At 45.6% G+C, this 17,060-nt stretch overlaps 1 protein-coding gene across 1 annotated transcript in view; it reads left to right on the forward strand.

The window, feature by feature from the left end:
• RFX4 (regulatory factor X4) overlaps positions 1-17,060 on the forward strand; it is a 165,081-nt gene that overhangs the window by 86,530 nt on the left and 61,491 nt on the right. The window contains exons 6-8 of the mRNA XM_088837166.1: positions 2,899-3,112; positions 6,115-6,192; positions 14,088-14,251. Of these exons, the coding sequence (XP_088693292.1) occupies positions 2,899-3,112; positions 6,115-6,192; positions 14,088-14,251 (456 nt within the window). The remainder of the gene's footprint in view (positions 1-2,898; positions 3,113-6,114; positions 6,193-14,087; positions 14,252-17,060) is intronic.

The following is a 17,060-nucleotide window of genomic DNA, read 5'->3' on the forward strand; positions in this document are numbered from 1 at the left end:
TAGAAAACCCAGATTCTTTCTTTCTTGTTTGCTGGTGAGCATGTGGCTGGCACACAAGGGCAGTTCAATCCACAGATAAGTGGATGGTTGGAAGACTATTGAATAAATGGAAAGGAATTATTTTTTTCTCCAGCCCATGGTCTTTTTCGCATCACTGTCTACAATACATTGTGCACATTTCTGAGATAAAAGAGTATAAGTAGATAGTAATGATAGATACATGGTAAAAATAGGCAATAAAAACAGTAAAGATAGAAGAGAAAGTTTTCCCATCCTACATAAACTTGGAGAATGTTTCATTCTGTCTACATGTAAGAGCCTGCTTTTGTTTTTTGTTTTCTTTTTCTTTGACCTAGAGGTTGGCAAATGGGGCAATATCTTTAAAATTTCAGTTTCATTGTATCCTCTCCATAAGCATCCTCCAAGGTTGGTCACACCTTCAACCAACTGAAAGGTAATAAGCAGCTCTAGTCTCCAACATGCCACTTGGCCTTACGGAGACAGTCGTGTCCAACTCTTTGCAACCCTATAGACTGTAACACACCAGGCTCTTCTGTCCATGGGATTCTCTAGGGAAGAATACTGAGTAGGTTGCCATGCCCTCCTCCAGGGTATCTTCTCAACCCAGGGATCAAACCCGAGTCTCCTGCGGCTCCTGCGTTGCAGGCAGATTCTTTACCACTGAGCCACCAGGGAAGCCCCTTATAGTGACAACAATCCCTCACCAAATTTACCTGGACAGACTAAATGGGTGGGGGCTGGTGTGCTGGTGGAGAGTGTGCTGACCTGAAATAAAAAGTTACAGACCTGAAATAAAAACTTGAGTAGTGATCAGAGCATTAGCGTCACTAGCTTCACTGCAGTTGGCAATTCTAGCAGTATACTCTGAAAAATCAAGAAGTGGTCTATCTTAATACGTTATTACCATCTTGAGCTTAAGAAAGAATAAGGGCGGACTTTGTAAAGTTATGGAGGCGTGTCATAACTACCGTCCCCCCGGAAGGGCTCCCCAGAGCAAACGGAACTCCCCCACCCTACCCACCAAAGGAGTGCCTTCCAAGTGGAAAGGCAGTTATGACAGTTGGCAAGTAGAAGGCACAGAAGATAGAAATCAGCTCAACATAAGGAAGAACTTTCTGATCACTATACTGACCTAAAATGAACTGGGCTGCCTTTGGAGGGTCCGAGTTCTTCATCCCAGCAGGCATTCAGATACAGGCGCGATGCCCACTGAGCAGAAGTATCACAGAATGGTATCCGGAGTGGAGGGGGTGTTGGGGGAGGGAAGGTTACCTGTGCTCAGCTCTCCCCTCCCCAGGAAGGCTCTCCCAGAACTCAGAGTGTTTTCTCCTTTGAGTTATTTCCTGGCTATCACCACCAAATTGCTACCAGTAGAAAAGAGTAGTTAACACATTATACAGCACTTCTGAAATCGAGGTCCAGAATTACTTATGTTGCCATGTGATTGCACAAAGGACCCTGGACCTGCTAAATGAGAATCTTTGGGGGTGAGACCTGGGAGTCTGTATTTTAATATGTTTTGTAGGTGATTCTCATCATTAGTAAAGTTTGAGAATCATCGGCTTAGTGGTGAAAAGCACCTTTAGAGGTTCAAATCCTGCCTCCACTGCTTACGAGATGATCTTGGATGTCTTAAATTCCCTGGGTCTTAGTTTCCAAGTCTGTGATATGGGGACATTAATCAGTTCTAGCCTCCCAGAAGCTTTGCGAGATGAAATCAGGTCATGTGTGTAAAGCACTCAGCACCTTGTTCGTGGCTGTGTTACAAATAGTAGGTAATGACAGTCTCATCAAGCCAGGAATGTCCTGCAGGGCCACACCCGGAAGGCTTGTGGATCCCAGAGGGATGTGCATGAAAATTATCTGTGGTTTGTCTCAGTGCTGATCCCAGGGCCCTATCCCCTGTTCTGGGAAGGGGTCTTCAGTTCAGAAGGGGCCTTAAAATCTGTATTTTTATTATGTTCCATTAGAGACCCTGACTAACATCAACGTTTGTAACAGTGTGTTTTCTTAGTGCAGCACAGTGGCTCTGTGGTCAGACCGACCTACTTCCTCCCCTAAACAGCTGTATGACCTTGAGCAAATTACTTAAGCTTTCTTGCTTCCAATTCTCATCTGTAGAAAGGTTATAATAATCTCCACTTCATAGCATTATTTTACAAATAAATGTAGGGAAAGCATTTTCCAAAGTGCCTCAGCTCACTTCAGTCGCTCAGTTGTGTCCGACTCTTTGCGAGCCCTAGCACAGCATAAGTTCTTGATAGATCGTTGCTAAAATCCAAGCAAAATGCAGCCTCCATCCCTCATTAGTCTTAATTGAAAACATTACTATCATTAAGCCCTTCCTGAGTTAATGAAAGGTTCTGGTCTTTGTTTTCCATTCAGTGTCAACTGAAACACTGAGTTTATCTTTTTAGATCCCGTTGTTTAAGACTCCTATTTATTGATTAAGAAAAACATAGGCCAAATGAATTTTTGTTGTTGGTACAGTTGGCAGCCGTGAACACCCTTGTCTTCTTGGGTCTTTGCAGAGGGGGACATTCAGACGCTGTGCCTCTGGAATCACGCTTGGCTAGATACACGAGATTAAGTACAAATGGAAATTTTTTCATCCCACTTTCTGCTTTGCAAAGTATTTGACTTAACATTGTCTGTAGGAGGCAATTCTGGTTATTTTTACCTGTCTGATTGACGGCTGGCAACATGGAACTTTGTTTTAATTCTAGATTTCTAAGATGTTGAGCCTGACAGGGGAGTTAATTCTTCTAGTTAAGGGAGGATGGGTCCAAGCCATCATTGGCGTTGGGCTCCAGTGGCTCAGGATCCCCCAGCTGATAAGGGTACACGTGGGTTTCTCTCTCTTTCTCTACTGCCCAGGTACCATTACTATGGCATCGCAGTGAAGGAAAGCTCCCAATATTATGATGTGATGTATTCCAAGAAAGGAGCTGCCTGGGTGAGTGAGACGGGCAAGAAAGAAGTGAGCAAGCAGACGGTGGCGTATTCACCCCGGTCCAAACTTGGAACATTGCTGCCAGAATTTCCGAATGTCAAAGATCTAAATCTACCGGCCAGTCTGCCAGAGGAGAAGGTGAGCACGCCTGCAGGACTGCTGGAGTGGGTGGTTTCTCTCTCTCTCACAAACACACCACACCCACACACACCACACACATTACACCACACTCACACACACCACACACACACCACACTCACATATACCACAAATACACATACCACACTCACATACACCACACTCACACACACCACACACACTGCACACACACACCACACTCACATATACCACAAATACACATACCACACTCACATACACCACACTCACACACACCACACACACTGCACACACACACCACACTCACACCACACTCACACACACCACACTCACATACACCACAAATACACATACCACACTCACATACACCACACTCACACACACCACACACACTGCACACACACACCACACTCACACCACACTCACACACACCACACACACTGCACACATACACCACACTCACACCACACTCACACACACCACACACACTGCACACACACACCACACTCACATACACCACAAATACACATACCACACTCACATACACCACACACCACACACACTGCACACACACACCACACTCACACCACACTCACACACACCACACTCACATACACCACAAATACACATACCACACTCACATGCACCACACTCACACACACCACACACACTGCACACACACACCACACACACACCACACTCACATATACCACAAATACACATACCACACTCACATACACCACACTCACACACACCACACACACTGCACACACACACCACACTCACACCACACTCACACACACCACACACACTGCACACATACACCACACTCACACCACACTCACACACACCACACTCACATACACCACAAATACACATACCACACTCACATGCACCACACACACACACCACACACACTGCACACATACACCACACTCACACCACACTCACACACACCACACTCACATACACCACAAATACACATACCACACTCACATGCACCACACACACACACCATGCACACAATACTCACACACACACCATACACACACACATACCACACACACACACCACACACACACACACTCACACAATACTCACACACACCACACACACACACCACACTCATACACACTTCTATTGCAAAATAATGAGTTTAAAAGTACAAGGATAGAAATCTGAATCAAGTTGGTCCATTAGTTGTGACAAAGGCAGCATCCCAAAGCAAGATGTTAACAGTAGAGGTAATGGGGTATGAGGTATACAGAACCTGCCTGAACTACTTTCATAACTGTCCTGCAAACCCAATCCTATTCTAAAATAAAATGTTTACCTCTCTCCCTATCTGACTTGTCTACCTACCTACCCATCTACGATGCTGCACTGGTCTCATTTCACAAGGGGAGGGCCCCTCCTCTGCATAGCTTTTTCACAGGATTAAGTTTCTTTTCCCATGTGCTGCAGAGGACGTGGTGACACTGCACTCCCACAGACGAAGAAGATTTTAAAGGTGGTAGTGATTCAGATTGGAGAAGGCAATGGCACCCCACTCCAGTACTCTTGCCTGGAAAACCCCATGGACGGAGGAGCCTGGTAGGCTGCAGTCCATGGGGTCGCGAAGAGTCGGACACAACCGAGTGACTTCACTTTCACTTTTCACTTTCATGCATTGGAGAAGGAAATGGCAGCCCACTCCAGTGTTCTTGCCTGGAGAATCCCAGGGACAGGGGAGCCTGGTGGGCTGCCGTCTATGGGGTTGCAAAGAGTCGGGCACGACTGAAGCGACTTAGCAGAAGCAGCAGCAATGATTCAGATAGTTTGGACCATGGTATTGGGGAGAAATAATTGGGAACACCAGTTTGGAGACTCTCTCCTGGGTGACCCCATCCTAAGCAATCTTTTTTTTTATGGGAGTATCAGTTCAATTCAGTTCAGTCGCTCAGTCGGGTCCAACTCTTTGCGACCCCATGAATCACAGTACGCCAGGCCTCCCTGTCCATCACCAACTCCTGGAGTTCACTCAAACTCATGTCCATCGAGTCGGTGATGCCATCCAGCCATCTCATCCTCTGTCGTCCCCTTCTCCATAGTTGCTTTATAATGTGTTTCTGAAGTGAATCAGTTATATGTATACATATATCCCCTGTTGTTTTTTATTTTCTTCCCATTTGGGTCATCACAGAAGCATTAAGTAGAGTTCCCTCTGCTATATAGCATTATGCATCTATTTTGATGCGACCCAGGGTACCAGTAGGTGTTGAGTTTCTACATATCACACTAGAATGCAGTGATGAATGAGACTTGATTCCTGCTGTCAGGAAGCTTACAGTCAAGCCAGGGAGACAGATGCTTGTACAATCAAACTAAGTTTGTATGAAACATATATCTATGTTCTCAAACAAAAAGAATAAATAAATCCTTATTTTTCTCAAGTTTACTTTTTTTCTCAGCAAACTCCCTGTACCATCGCTTTAAAATTCTTGGGAAAGTAAAGCTAGAGATGCAGTTCTTTTGCTACGCAGATTCCAGAGAATTTCCAAATGTCTTTTTTGTGATTTTGGCAAAAGCACCTCTTTTGTAGATATAGGCTGGATGTTAACTTTTCAATATCTCAGCTGATGAGAATCTAATCCAGTAGACCTTACTGAACTCTATCTACAGTGTGCCAGACATTGCACTAAGTGCTTGATACATAAGCATAAATAATATGCTATTTTTATTAGTATTTTCCCCAAATCCACAATTTCAGGGGGTAGACATGGGGCAAAGAGAGAAACCTGTACTTTCTGTACAACAGGGTGAGTGCTCTGAGAAACATTCAGGTGCCGTGGAGCACAGAAGAGGGAGCTGAGGGTCAGAGGGCCCCACCCAAGGAAAATGAGTTTCATTGGGACCTTACAGGATGCATAGGAGTTAGGCAAATTTCATCCCCTCAACAGAGAATAAATGACTTGAAGTTCCAAGGGCAGCAGTAATGTGTATTAATGTATGCCTTTATTGTTGATCCTTCCCCACCCCCACAGGTTTCTACCTTTATTATGATGTACAGAACACACTGTCAGAGAATACTGGACACTGTAATAAGAGCCAACTTTGATGAGGTAGGTCAATAAGTGTTAGGCTGTGAATACTCTGCATTAAAATATCATATTACAATAACCCTAGCTTTGACTAGTTTCTAGGTCTCTAGAAGCCCTTGATGTACATTAGCTCTCTGAATCTTCAGTGATCCCAGGAAGCAAGCACTATCATTACCCCCATTTTACAGATTTTCTGTGTGGGCAGTAGCTGGCATGGCTTTGCCCTTGTTCTAATGACTGAACTACATCCTGCCCAGTTGTCCTACTGGGTGCCCAGTTTTGTCAAGGTATCGTTACGCCAGAATTATACACTCAGAAAAACTAAAGGAAAGCTTGTCTATATTTCGGGTTTAACCTTTTCCTGAGGCTCATCTGCTTAAGTGCATTTGGAGCTGATGACCCTCCGTTCTCAAGTTCTGGTCCCCATGGCCATCTAACACGCCCCGTAGGGCCATCTTTGAATACGAAAAGTGTGAGGATTTAATTTTGATTTTAAAATATGATAAAGAATGGAGAGAAGAAATGAGAGGATAGAAGCACTGGTTATATAAACAGAGACAATAAAATATTCTTGTCTAAAATACCACCCGAAAGAACCTTCCAAAAGGATGGCAGGAAACCATACATTTCACCCCATAACCTGAGGCCATTCTGTTTAAAGAAAATGCCTTTCAGACAAAAACAAAAAAACCACCTGGGATCAGATGTGGACATTGAATTTGAGGGAAGATAACCTAGACTCTGGGCTTCCCGGATAGCTCAGCTGGTAAAGAATCTGCATGCAATGCAGGAGACCCCAGTTTGATTCCTGGGTTGGGAAGTTTCCCTGGAGAAGGGATAGGCTACCCACTCCAGTATTCTTGGGCTTCTCTGATGGCTCAGATGGTAAAGAATCTGCCCACAATGCAGGAGACCTGGTCCAATCCCTGGGTTGGGAAGATTCCCTAGAGGGGGGCATGGCAACCCACTCCAGTATTCTTGCCTGGAGAATCCTCATGGACAGAGGAGACTAGTGGCCTACATACAGTCCATAGGGTCACAAAGAGTCGGACATGACTGAGTCGCTGAGCACAGCACAGCCTAAGCTCTAAAGGGGCTACAAGAATCTGTTGTTATTGGTGAAAATGTGCCTGAGATTTCCCCTTTTCAGAGGGGGGTTCGTGTGCTGTTGGAGGGGACAGATGCGGTAAGGCAGTGAAGACTTGTTGAGCACTTGCTGGTACCTGTGCAGCTCCTTGTACTGTTCCCTCTGGAACCTGCTGCAGCAGAGGTACCCCCGTATGTGAGCTGTCTCTGGGTTCATAAACACAGCTCCAGAAGAGGGGGCCATGTGTTGATAGAGTAGGACTCTTCTTCCTGCTCTTGACTTTCATCCACTAGGTTTTTAAATCTCCCAAATTCCTTCTGTGACCATTAAGTGGAATTTTTTTGTCTTAAAGAAAGAAAGCTCATTGCTTTCTCTCATACTGTGGTTTGGCTATGCCTTACAGATCAAAGAACCCTGAGGTCTGGGCAAATCATGACTCATGATTGGTTATACTGGCTTCTGTAACACACAAGCCCCAAGTCTCAACACAATTTGACAAGACATGTCACAATCCAATGTGGATGCCCTCGATTGGATGGCTGGCTGCTGGGGGTGGTTCAGGGACCCAGGCTCCTTCTACCTTATGGCCATACCCTGCCCTAGAGTCTTGGCGTCCTCTTTGTTCGGCTGATGGATCCGGGAAAAGGATTACAGGGAAGACATCCTCCCTTCTTGAACTTGTTGGCCCAGAGATAAGATGCATCACTTTTGCCATATTCCATTGGCAAGAGCTGGTCTCATGGCACCCCCCCACCCCTGCTCCTTGAGGTAAGGGTAGCTGGGAAGTGTGGCTCCTTTCTGGGTAGCAGCTTATTTACTAGAGGAGATCTAGTGGTCCCTCTCTGCCACAAGTACAACAAAACTAGTGATAGTCCTCCCTTAACATTCTTATCTAGCTTTATACATCTCAAAACTTACTCATCGTCTCCCTTCACTGACTTCCATTTCTTAATTCCGACACTTATTGGGCATCTAATGACTTATATACTGCTAGATCCCAGGAATGGGGTGATAAGATAAGCCTTGAAGGGAAAACAGTCATGCATACCAGTAACTCTGGAGAAGGGAATGGCAATCCACTCTAGTATTCTTGCCTGGAAAATTCCATGGACAGAGGAACATGGCAGGCTATGCCAGTGGAGTCACAGAGTTGGATACAGCTGAGAAACTAACACACACCAGCAGTTAGGATGCAGAATATACGGTGAGAGGTGCAGAAACCTTGTGACGGCCTCAGTGTTCCTGTGGGAGAAGGGCCGTACTTGGAGCCCAGGCTTGGATTCAAGACGTGGCTCAATTCCTCATCCTAGGAATGAAGATAAAAATACCGTCCCTGCCTATCCAGTTCACAGGATTGTTGGAAGGAGGAGATGAGCCAGTGCCTGGTAAAAGGTCATACAAATGCTTGCTTTTATCAGATATGTGAATCAGAGAGTTAAAGGCGGTCACACAGTTGGTTAGATCTTTGTCGCCTAACACTGCTGGTCCAGTATTCTTTCCACCCCACTGGCAGGGGTATGTGGTAGCTGTTCTTGAGATGGCTTATGAAAATGTGGTTGATTCTACCCTAATCCAGAAAGAATGAAGGGGGATATTTTACCTCTGATGAGAATGGCTTTCTCTCCTACAGCTGAGAAAAGTCATCGGTAAATAGATGGTGGATGTCTCTGGTACATTTTGATGATGTAGTTTGTTTCAGATCTTCAAGATCTTTAATATCCATTGAGGTCACAATGTATGCTAGCATCACAGTCTTAGATTACCTTGTTTCCTTGTTCATCGTCTCCTGCCACCAGAGCACAAGGCCTTGAGGGCAGGGATCTTGTTGACTACTGTATCCAAGTCAGCTATACTCTCAGGCTCTCAGTAAATATTTCTTGGGTGGGTGGGTAGATGAACTGATGGATGATGGATGGATGGAAAACCTCCACAGACTTACAGCATTATCAGGAGAGTGCAAAGAAGCCAAGTGTGCATGAAGGGGACTTCCTGCAAAGCCTTCTCCAAACGACATTGAACAAAGAGTTGTAAAATCAGATAGCCCTGTGTTTGAGTCTCAAATCCACCACTTACAAGTCTGTGACCTTGAGAAAGGCACTAACCTCTGTGAGCCTCAGTTTCTTTTACTGTAAAATGGAGGTAATAGCTATATCTACCTCATAGTAAAATTGTGATAATTACATGAAAATTGTATAGATTAAAGTCTCTAATTTCAAACTCAGAGCATAATAACTGCTAGCTATTGTTTTGTCAAGTTCCTTTTAACATTATAGCAATTAAGTACCCATGACTGGAAATCATCAGATATGTTTCCACAAGATGCCAATATACCAGGAATAAAGTAAGTATGGACATGGAAAAGAAATAGAAAACTTACCTAGGTATTCTTAAGGAAATCACCTTCTGATGCTTTATTGAGCAGAGAGGAAAAAGGCTGAGAATTCAAGGGACTAAAGTAGATATCCAGAAAAGTTTTAAATAATCATTTTCAATCATTTACCTGTGATTCTTTCACCATTTTTGCTTGCAAGGAGTAAGGAGAACTTTTTCTGTCTAATTATGTTTCCATTTGTTAAATGACTTCATGATGCCTGGCATTTTATAAATAACCTTATTTCATCATCTCCATTTTGCTAAAACTGATAACTCTCTTATTTACATAATTATTTAGTCCCGAGCTCCAGATTCAACTGACTTGCCATCTAACATAACATGGCCTAATCAGAGCTCTGACTTTCCACCCTAAATCTGTTTTTCCCGAATCTTAGATAGCCACTGCCTCACACCCAACTGCTCAAGCCGCAAACCTCAATTGTTCCTATCTAGTCTAAACAATGGCAAGCCACTCCAGTACTCCTGCCTGGAAAATCCCATGGATGGAGGAGCCTGGTGGGCTGCAGTCCGTGAGGTCGCTACTAGTCGGACACGACTGAGCGACTTCACTTTCACTTTTCACTTTCACACATTGGAGAAGGAAATGGCAACCCACTCCAGTGTTCTTGCCTGGAGAATCCCAGGGACGGGGGAGCCTGGTGGGCTTCCGTCTATGGGGTCACACAGAGTCGGATATGACTGAAGTGACTTAGCAGCAGCAGCAGCAGTCTATCAGAATGTCCTGTTGGCTCCACTTCCCGATAAGAACACCGTGTCTGTTCATTCCACATGTAACTTCCAAGTATCAGCCCTTGAGCTTTGCAGTGTTTTCCCTCCTTCTGAGGAACCACCCCGTCAGACATTGTTGTTGTTCAGTTGCCCAGTCGTGTCTGGCAGACATTGCTGCTGCTGCTAAGTCGCTTCAGTCATGTCCGACTCTGTGCGACCCCAGAGACGGCAGCCCACCAGGCTCCCCCGTCCCTGGGATTCTCCAGGCAAGAATACTGGGGTAGGCTGCCATTTCCTTCTCCAATGCAGGAAAGTGAAAAGTGAAAGTGAAGTCGCTCAGTCATGTCCGACTCTTCGCAACCCCATGGACTGCAGCCCACCAGGCTCCTCTGCCCATGGGAGTTTCCAGGCAAGAGTACTGGGGTGGGTTGCTTTGCCTTCTCCGCCGGCAGACATTAAATGCTCTTAAGTGCAGAGTAGGAAGAGAGGTTGAAACTGGATAACACGGCATCTACAAATGCTGCTTCAGTGACAGAACTGACGGCGGCTCTCAGTGCCAGTTGGACAGACTTGAAAAAGACAGATGGCTGCTCGTGCGAGTGATCTTCTACAGATTTGTTTTAATGTACACAGTCGCTGATGCTTTCCAGAGTTTCTGCTGGAAACTGACTCATAAAAAGAGAGTAGGGCTACATGCAAGGAGAACTTAGAAAGACAAATGAATTCAGAATCTACCAAATATTAGGAATCAGCTGGGCAGTGCTTCTTACTCAGAGTTGGAAGGGCAGGCAGGGAGGACCAGGACCTGGCCAGAGGCCAATATCCTGAAATGAGATCTGGGGATATGGGGACAGCAGAGGGTTGTCTGGAGGGTGAGTACCTTGTCTAAGAGATGTGGCCATCTCCAGGCCCAAGTCAGCTAGTAGCCATCCGGTATCCCAGTGACAAGAGCCTTGATAGGTGAGCAGAGCCACCGTGGGGATCCTGGCTGGGTGATGCTCAGAAACTTAGGCGAGGGTGTCTCAAGTGTTTATGGCAGTACAGTGATTTCTTGGGGCTTCCCAGGTGGCACTAGTGGTAAAGAACCCACCTGCCAATGAAGGAGACATAAGAAATGCGGGTTTGATCCCTAGGTTGGGAAGATCCCCTGGAGGAGGGCATGGCAACCCACTCCAGTATTCTTACCTGGAGAATCCCACGGACAGAGGAGCCTGGCGGGCTATAGTCTGTAGGGTCGCAAAGAGTCAGACATGACTGAAGTGAATTAGCACATATGCATGTACTGATTTCTTGTGCCTGGAAGTGGTAGTGCCTCCACAATATAGTAATAGTAATAGAATTTAACCTTTATTAGGCATTTACTATGTGCCCACCACTATAATAAGTACTTTTATAGGAATCTTTACCAAAATCTAGTTAATACTGTTTTAATTCCCATTTCACTGATAAATAAACTGAGGCATAGAGATATTACCCCTCTAGTTGGTAGTGGGGACTTAAAGGCAGTCTATACTCATCTGATTTTTTGTTGTTGTTGATTTTAATTTTCAGTCTGGTTGAAAACTTTACCATATTTTCACTGTCATGGAATTAACAGAACTTGAGTTTTACAATGTACAATTTACAGTGTACAAACCTGACCTCATTCACCATGATCATGTTTTTGGCAATTAACCATTTTCCCTCTAGGAACTCAGGGGGCATGCTTTTCTCTCCATTCCGCATCCATCAAGCCTCCCATCCAGTGTTTACACTGAGAAGTCCAGCCAGGCCATGGGCATCAGGACAGTCTGTCCACCTGAGGCTGAGCTGATGTCACCAGGCTGGGGTCAGAGGTAACCTGTAAAGAGGAAAGCAAGGCCCCACTCCTAATAAGGGCTTTAAGGACATCTTCAGGTTCCCAGGGTGGGGCCAGAAAGCTGGGAGGCAGTCCAAGGAGAGCCATAGGTCTCAGGAATGGGATAGAAGTCCAGTTACCAAGTGAAGAGCAAAGTAGCCAAGAGATTGATTTATGGAAAGATAGGCAGACTTGCACTCTATCCATCTATTCCCTGACTCGCTGTCTGGCTTTGGACAAATAAGTTAATCTCTACAAAATGGGAGCAGCAATCCTCAGCTGTAGTATCAACTGAGAGAAACTGTGCTAAGTTTCTAACGTATAGTAGCACTCAATAAATACATAATGCTGACACCAATAATTACACCACCTCCAAAGTCTTAACTTCAAGTACTGAATTACTTCCTGCTTTGGGTCAAGATTGACTTATGGAACCAGGGATATAGGCAGTGCTGTGCATGGGGTTCAGGAGTGCCCATCTGTGGAGGAAAGAATGATACCTGGTCTAGGAACCAAGCCGAGCTTATAAGAATTCACAGCAAATCAGTTATTTCTCCCCTAACCTTAAGATGAGTCATTCCTCAATGTTAGTTGTGTCTGACTCTTTGTGACCCTATGGCCTGTAGCCCTCCAGGCTTCTTTGTCCATGGAATCCTCCAGGTAGGAACATGAAATGGTGTGCTGTGCTTAGTTGCTCAGTTGTGTCGGTCTCTTTGCGACCTTGTGGACTGCAGCCTGCCAGGCTCCTCTGTTCATGGGGATTCATCAGGCAAGAATACTGTAATGGGCTGCCATACCTTCCTCCAGGGGATCTTCCCAACCCAGTGGTCAAAGCCGGGTCTCTGGCACTGCAGGCGGATTCTTTACTGAGTGAGTCACCAGGGAAGCCCACAGAGTGGGTAGCCTATTCCTTCTCCAGGGGCCCTTTCCAACTCAGGGATCAAACCTGGATCTTTACATTGCAGGTGGATTCTTTACTGTCTGAGCCACCAGGGAAGCCCCTTGAAAATGTTATTATATGCACTAAGTAAACATCCTCGACTCTGTCCCTTCACTTCCTTTGTCTTGTTCCACCCCTCCACTCCCTACCCTGCTCTGTCACTGACCTCCAACTCACACCCTGGAAGATAGAGGTGTAGGGGCCTGCTATCCTGGTATTTACAACAATAATTCCATTTTGAGTGCCTACTAGATTTCTGTTCTGTGCTAGTGGTTAGAGTTGTGGGCTGGCGTGTTGTCATAGCTTACTGTCCAGATATCACCATCTAGCATCCCATAATAAAACCAGCCAGCCAAGGCTGCACCAAAGGCTCTTTGAGAAAATGGTGGAGGCTGGATACAAAGAGGCCCTTGCAGTTTATCAATTTTGGGGGCACATGTGCATCAGGAGACTTCAGTTCGTGGCACCTACTCTCTTTCCTCCTAGACATATTCCTTTTACGGCAGCTCATACACTGTTCGCTTTCTTTCCAGAACTCCTTGGGGCCCCCAGGGTGCCAACAGGCTCAAAGAGTAGTTCTAGTGCTCCAAGCTTTTTAGAAGCCTTGTCCCACTTTCCCTTTCTTAACCTTTTTACGCAGACCCCAGTAAGCATGAAGGGGCCGATGGGGTGACAAGCTACTCCTCTCTCCCAGGGCAGAGCAGACCCCAGGCTGCCAGGCCAGGTGCTCCTCCAGCAGGGGGCATGCGCACAGATGGCCAGGGTCAGGACTTGGGATGGGAGGACCTTCCAAAGCTCCTAATCCACCCCAGGCTGAGACAGCCTCTGCATCTGCAGGGGGAGCAGAGAAGAGCACTGTGGATTGGAGTGGTCTTGGCCAAGTCCCCAGGCTCTGCTGGGAGGGCCCTGTGTAACCTCACGGTTCTTCTCCTCTCTGTGGGTCAATACAGGTTCAAAGTTTCCTTCTGCACTTTTGGCAAGGAATGCCGCCCCACATGCTACCTGTGCTGGGCTCCTCCACGGTGGTGAACATCGTTGGCGTGTGCGACTCTATCCTCTACAAGGCTATCTCCGGAGTGCTGATGCCCACTGTACTACAGGCGCTACCTGACAGGTGGGCACACTTTTTCTCCTATGCCCGTGTAGCAGGTCCTCGGCCACTTCTCAGTTAAGGAAAATAACTGTGCGTTCCTTGGGGTCCTCCCTTGTAAAGATCATTAATTTTGTTGTTGCTGTTCAGTTGCTATCATGTCTCACTCTTTGCAACCCCATGGACTGCTGCACACCAGGCTCCCCTGTCCTCCACTATTTCCCGGAGTTTGCTCAAGTTCATGTCCATTGAGTCAGTGATGCTATCTAACCATCTCATCCTCTGCTGCCCCCTTCTCCTTTTGCCTTCAATCTTTCCCAGCATCAGGTCAGGGTTTTTTCCAATGAGTCAGTTCTTTGCATCAGGTGGCCAAAGTATTGGAGCTTCAGCTTCAGCATCAGACCTTCCAATGAATATTCAGGGTTGATTTCTTTTAGGATTGACTGGTTTGATCTCCTTGCTGTCCAAGGGACTCTCCAGAGTCTCCTCCAGCACCACAATTTGAAAGCATAAATTCTTCAGCACTCAGCCTTCTTTATGGTCCAACTCTAACATCTGTACATGATACTGGAAAAATCACAGCTTTGACCATACAGATCTCTGTTGGTAAAATGATGTCTCTGCTTCTTACTATACAGTCTAGGTTTGTCATAGTTTTTCTTCCAAGGAGCAAGTGTCTTTTAATTTCATGGCTGCAGTAACCATCTGCAGTGATTTTAGGGCCCCCCCACCTAAAATAATATCTGTCATTACTTCCACTTTTTCCTCTTCTATTTGCCATGAAGTGAGTGACTATAACGAAGAAGGCAATGGCAAGCCACTCCAGTACTCTTGCCTAGAAAATCCCATGGATGGAGGAGCCTCGTAGGCTGTAGTCTGTGGGGTTGCTAACGGTCGGACACAACTGAGTGACTTCACTTTCACTTTTCACTTTCACACATTGGAGAAGGAAATGGCAACCCACTCCAGTGTTCCTGCCTGGAGAATCCCAGGGACGGGGGACCCTGGTGGGCTTCTGTCTATGGGGTCACACAAAGTCGGACATGACTGAAGTGACGCAGCAGCAGCAGCAGATGGGACCAGAAGTCATGATCTTAGTTTTCTGAATGTTGAGTTGTAAGCCAGTTTTTCCACTCTCCTCTTTCCCTCTCATCAAGAGGATTTTCAGTTCCTTTTTGCTTTCTGCCATTAGACTGGTATCATCTGCGTATCTGAGATTGTTGATATGTCTCCTGGCAATCTTGATTCCAGCTTGTGAGTCATCCATTCTGGCATTTAGCATGATGTACTCTGCATAGAAGTTAAATAAGCAGGGTGACAATATACAGCCTTGATATACTCCTTTCCCAATTTTGAACCAGTCCCTTGTTTCATGTCTGGTTCTAACTGTTGCTTGACCTGCATACAGGTTTCTCAGGAGGCAGATAAGTTGGTCTGGTATTTCCCATCTCTTTAAAAATTTCCCACAGTTTGTATGGATCCACACAGTCAAAGGCTTTAGCATAGTCAATGAGGCAGAATTGGACTTTAAATTTTAAAGTATAAGACATTAAATTTTATTTATATTTTAAATATAAGTTAAAAAGTTTAATATTTTAAACCACTTGTCAGAGATCAGATCAGATCAGATCAGTCGCTCAGTCGTGTCCGACTCTCCGCGACCCCATGAATCACAGCATGCCAGGCCTCCCTGTCCATCACCAACTCCCGGACTACACTCAAACTCATGTCCACAGAGTCAGTGATGCCATCCAGCCATCTCATTCTCCGTCGTCCCCTTCTCCTCCCACCCCCAACCTTTCCCAGCATCAGAGTCTTTTCCAGTGAGTCAACTCGTAGCATGAGGTGGCCAAAGTATTGCAGTTTCAGCTTTAGCATCAGTCCCTCCAATGAACACCCAGGATTGATCTCCTTTAGAATGGACTGGTTGGATCTCCTTGCAGTATAAGGGACTCTCAAGAGTCTTCTCCAACACCACAGTTCAAAAGCATCGATTCTTCGGCGATCAGCTTTCTTCACAGTCCAACTCTCACATCCATACATGACCACGGGAAAAACCATTGCCTTGACTAGACAGACCTTGGTTGGCAAAGTAATGTCTCTGCTTTTTAATATACTATCTAGGTTGGTCATAACTTTCCTTCCAAGGAGCAAGCGTCTTTTAATTTCCTGGCTGCAATCAGCATCTGCAGTGATTTTGGAGCCCCAAAAAATAAAGTCTGACACTGTTTCCACTGTTTTTCCATCTATTTCCCATGAAGTGATGGGACCAGATGCCATGATCTTTGTTTTCTGAATGTTGAGCTTCAAGCCAACCTTTTCACTCTCCTCTTTCACTTTCATCAAGAGGCTTTTGAGTTCCTCTTCACTTTCTGCCATAAGGGTAGTGTCATCTGCATATCTGAGGTTATTGATATTTCTCCCGGCAATCTTGATTCCAGCTTGTGCTTCTTCCAGCCCAGCGTTCCTCATGATGTACTCTGCATATGAGTTAAATAAGCAGGGTGACAATATACAACCTTGACGTACACCTTTTCCTATTTGGAACCAGTCTGTTGTTCCATGTACAGTTCTAACTGTTGCTTCCTGACCTGCATACAGGTTTCTCAAGAGGCAGGTCAGGTGATCTGGGATTCCCATCTCTTTCAGAATGTTCCACAGTTTATTGTGATCCACACAGTCAAAGGCTTTGGCATAGTCAATGAAGCAGAAATAGATGTTTTTCTGAAACTTTCTTGCTTTCTCCATGATCCAGCGGATGTTGGCAATTTGATCTCTGGTTCCTCTGCCTTTTTTAAAACCTGCTTGAACATCTGGGAGTTCACGGGTTACA

Source organism: Moschus berezovskii, chromosome 6 (genome assembly GCF_049115385.1).
Source record: "Moschus berezovskii isolate FMDL1 chromosome 6, NW_MosBer_1.0, whole genome shotgun sequence".
NCBI classification, from domain to species: Eukaryota; Metazoa; Chordata; class Mammalia; order Artiodactyla; family Moschidae; genus Moschus; species Moschus berezovskii.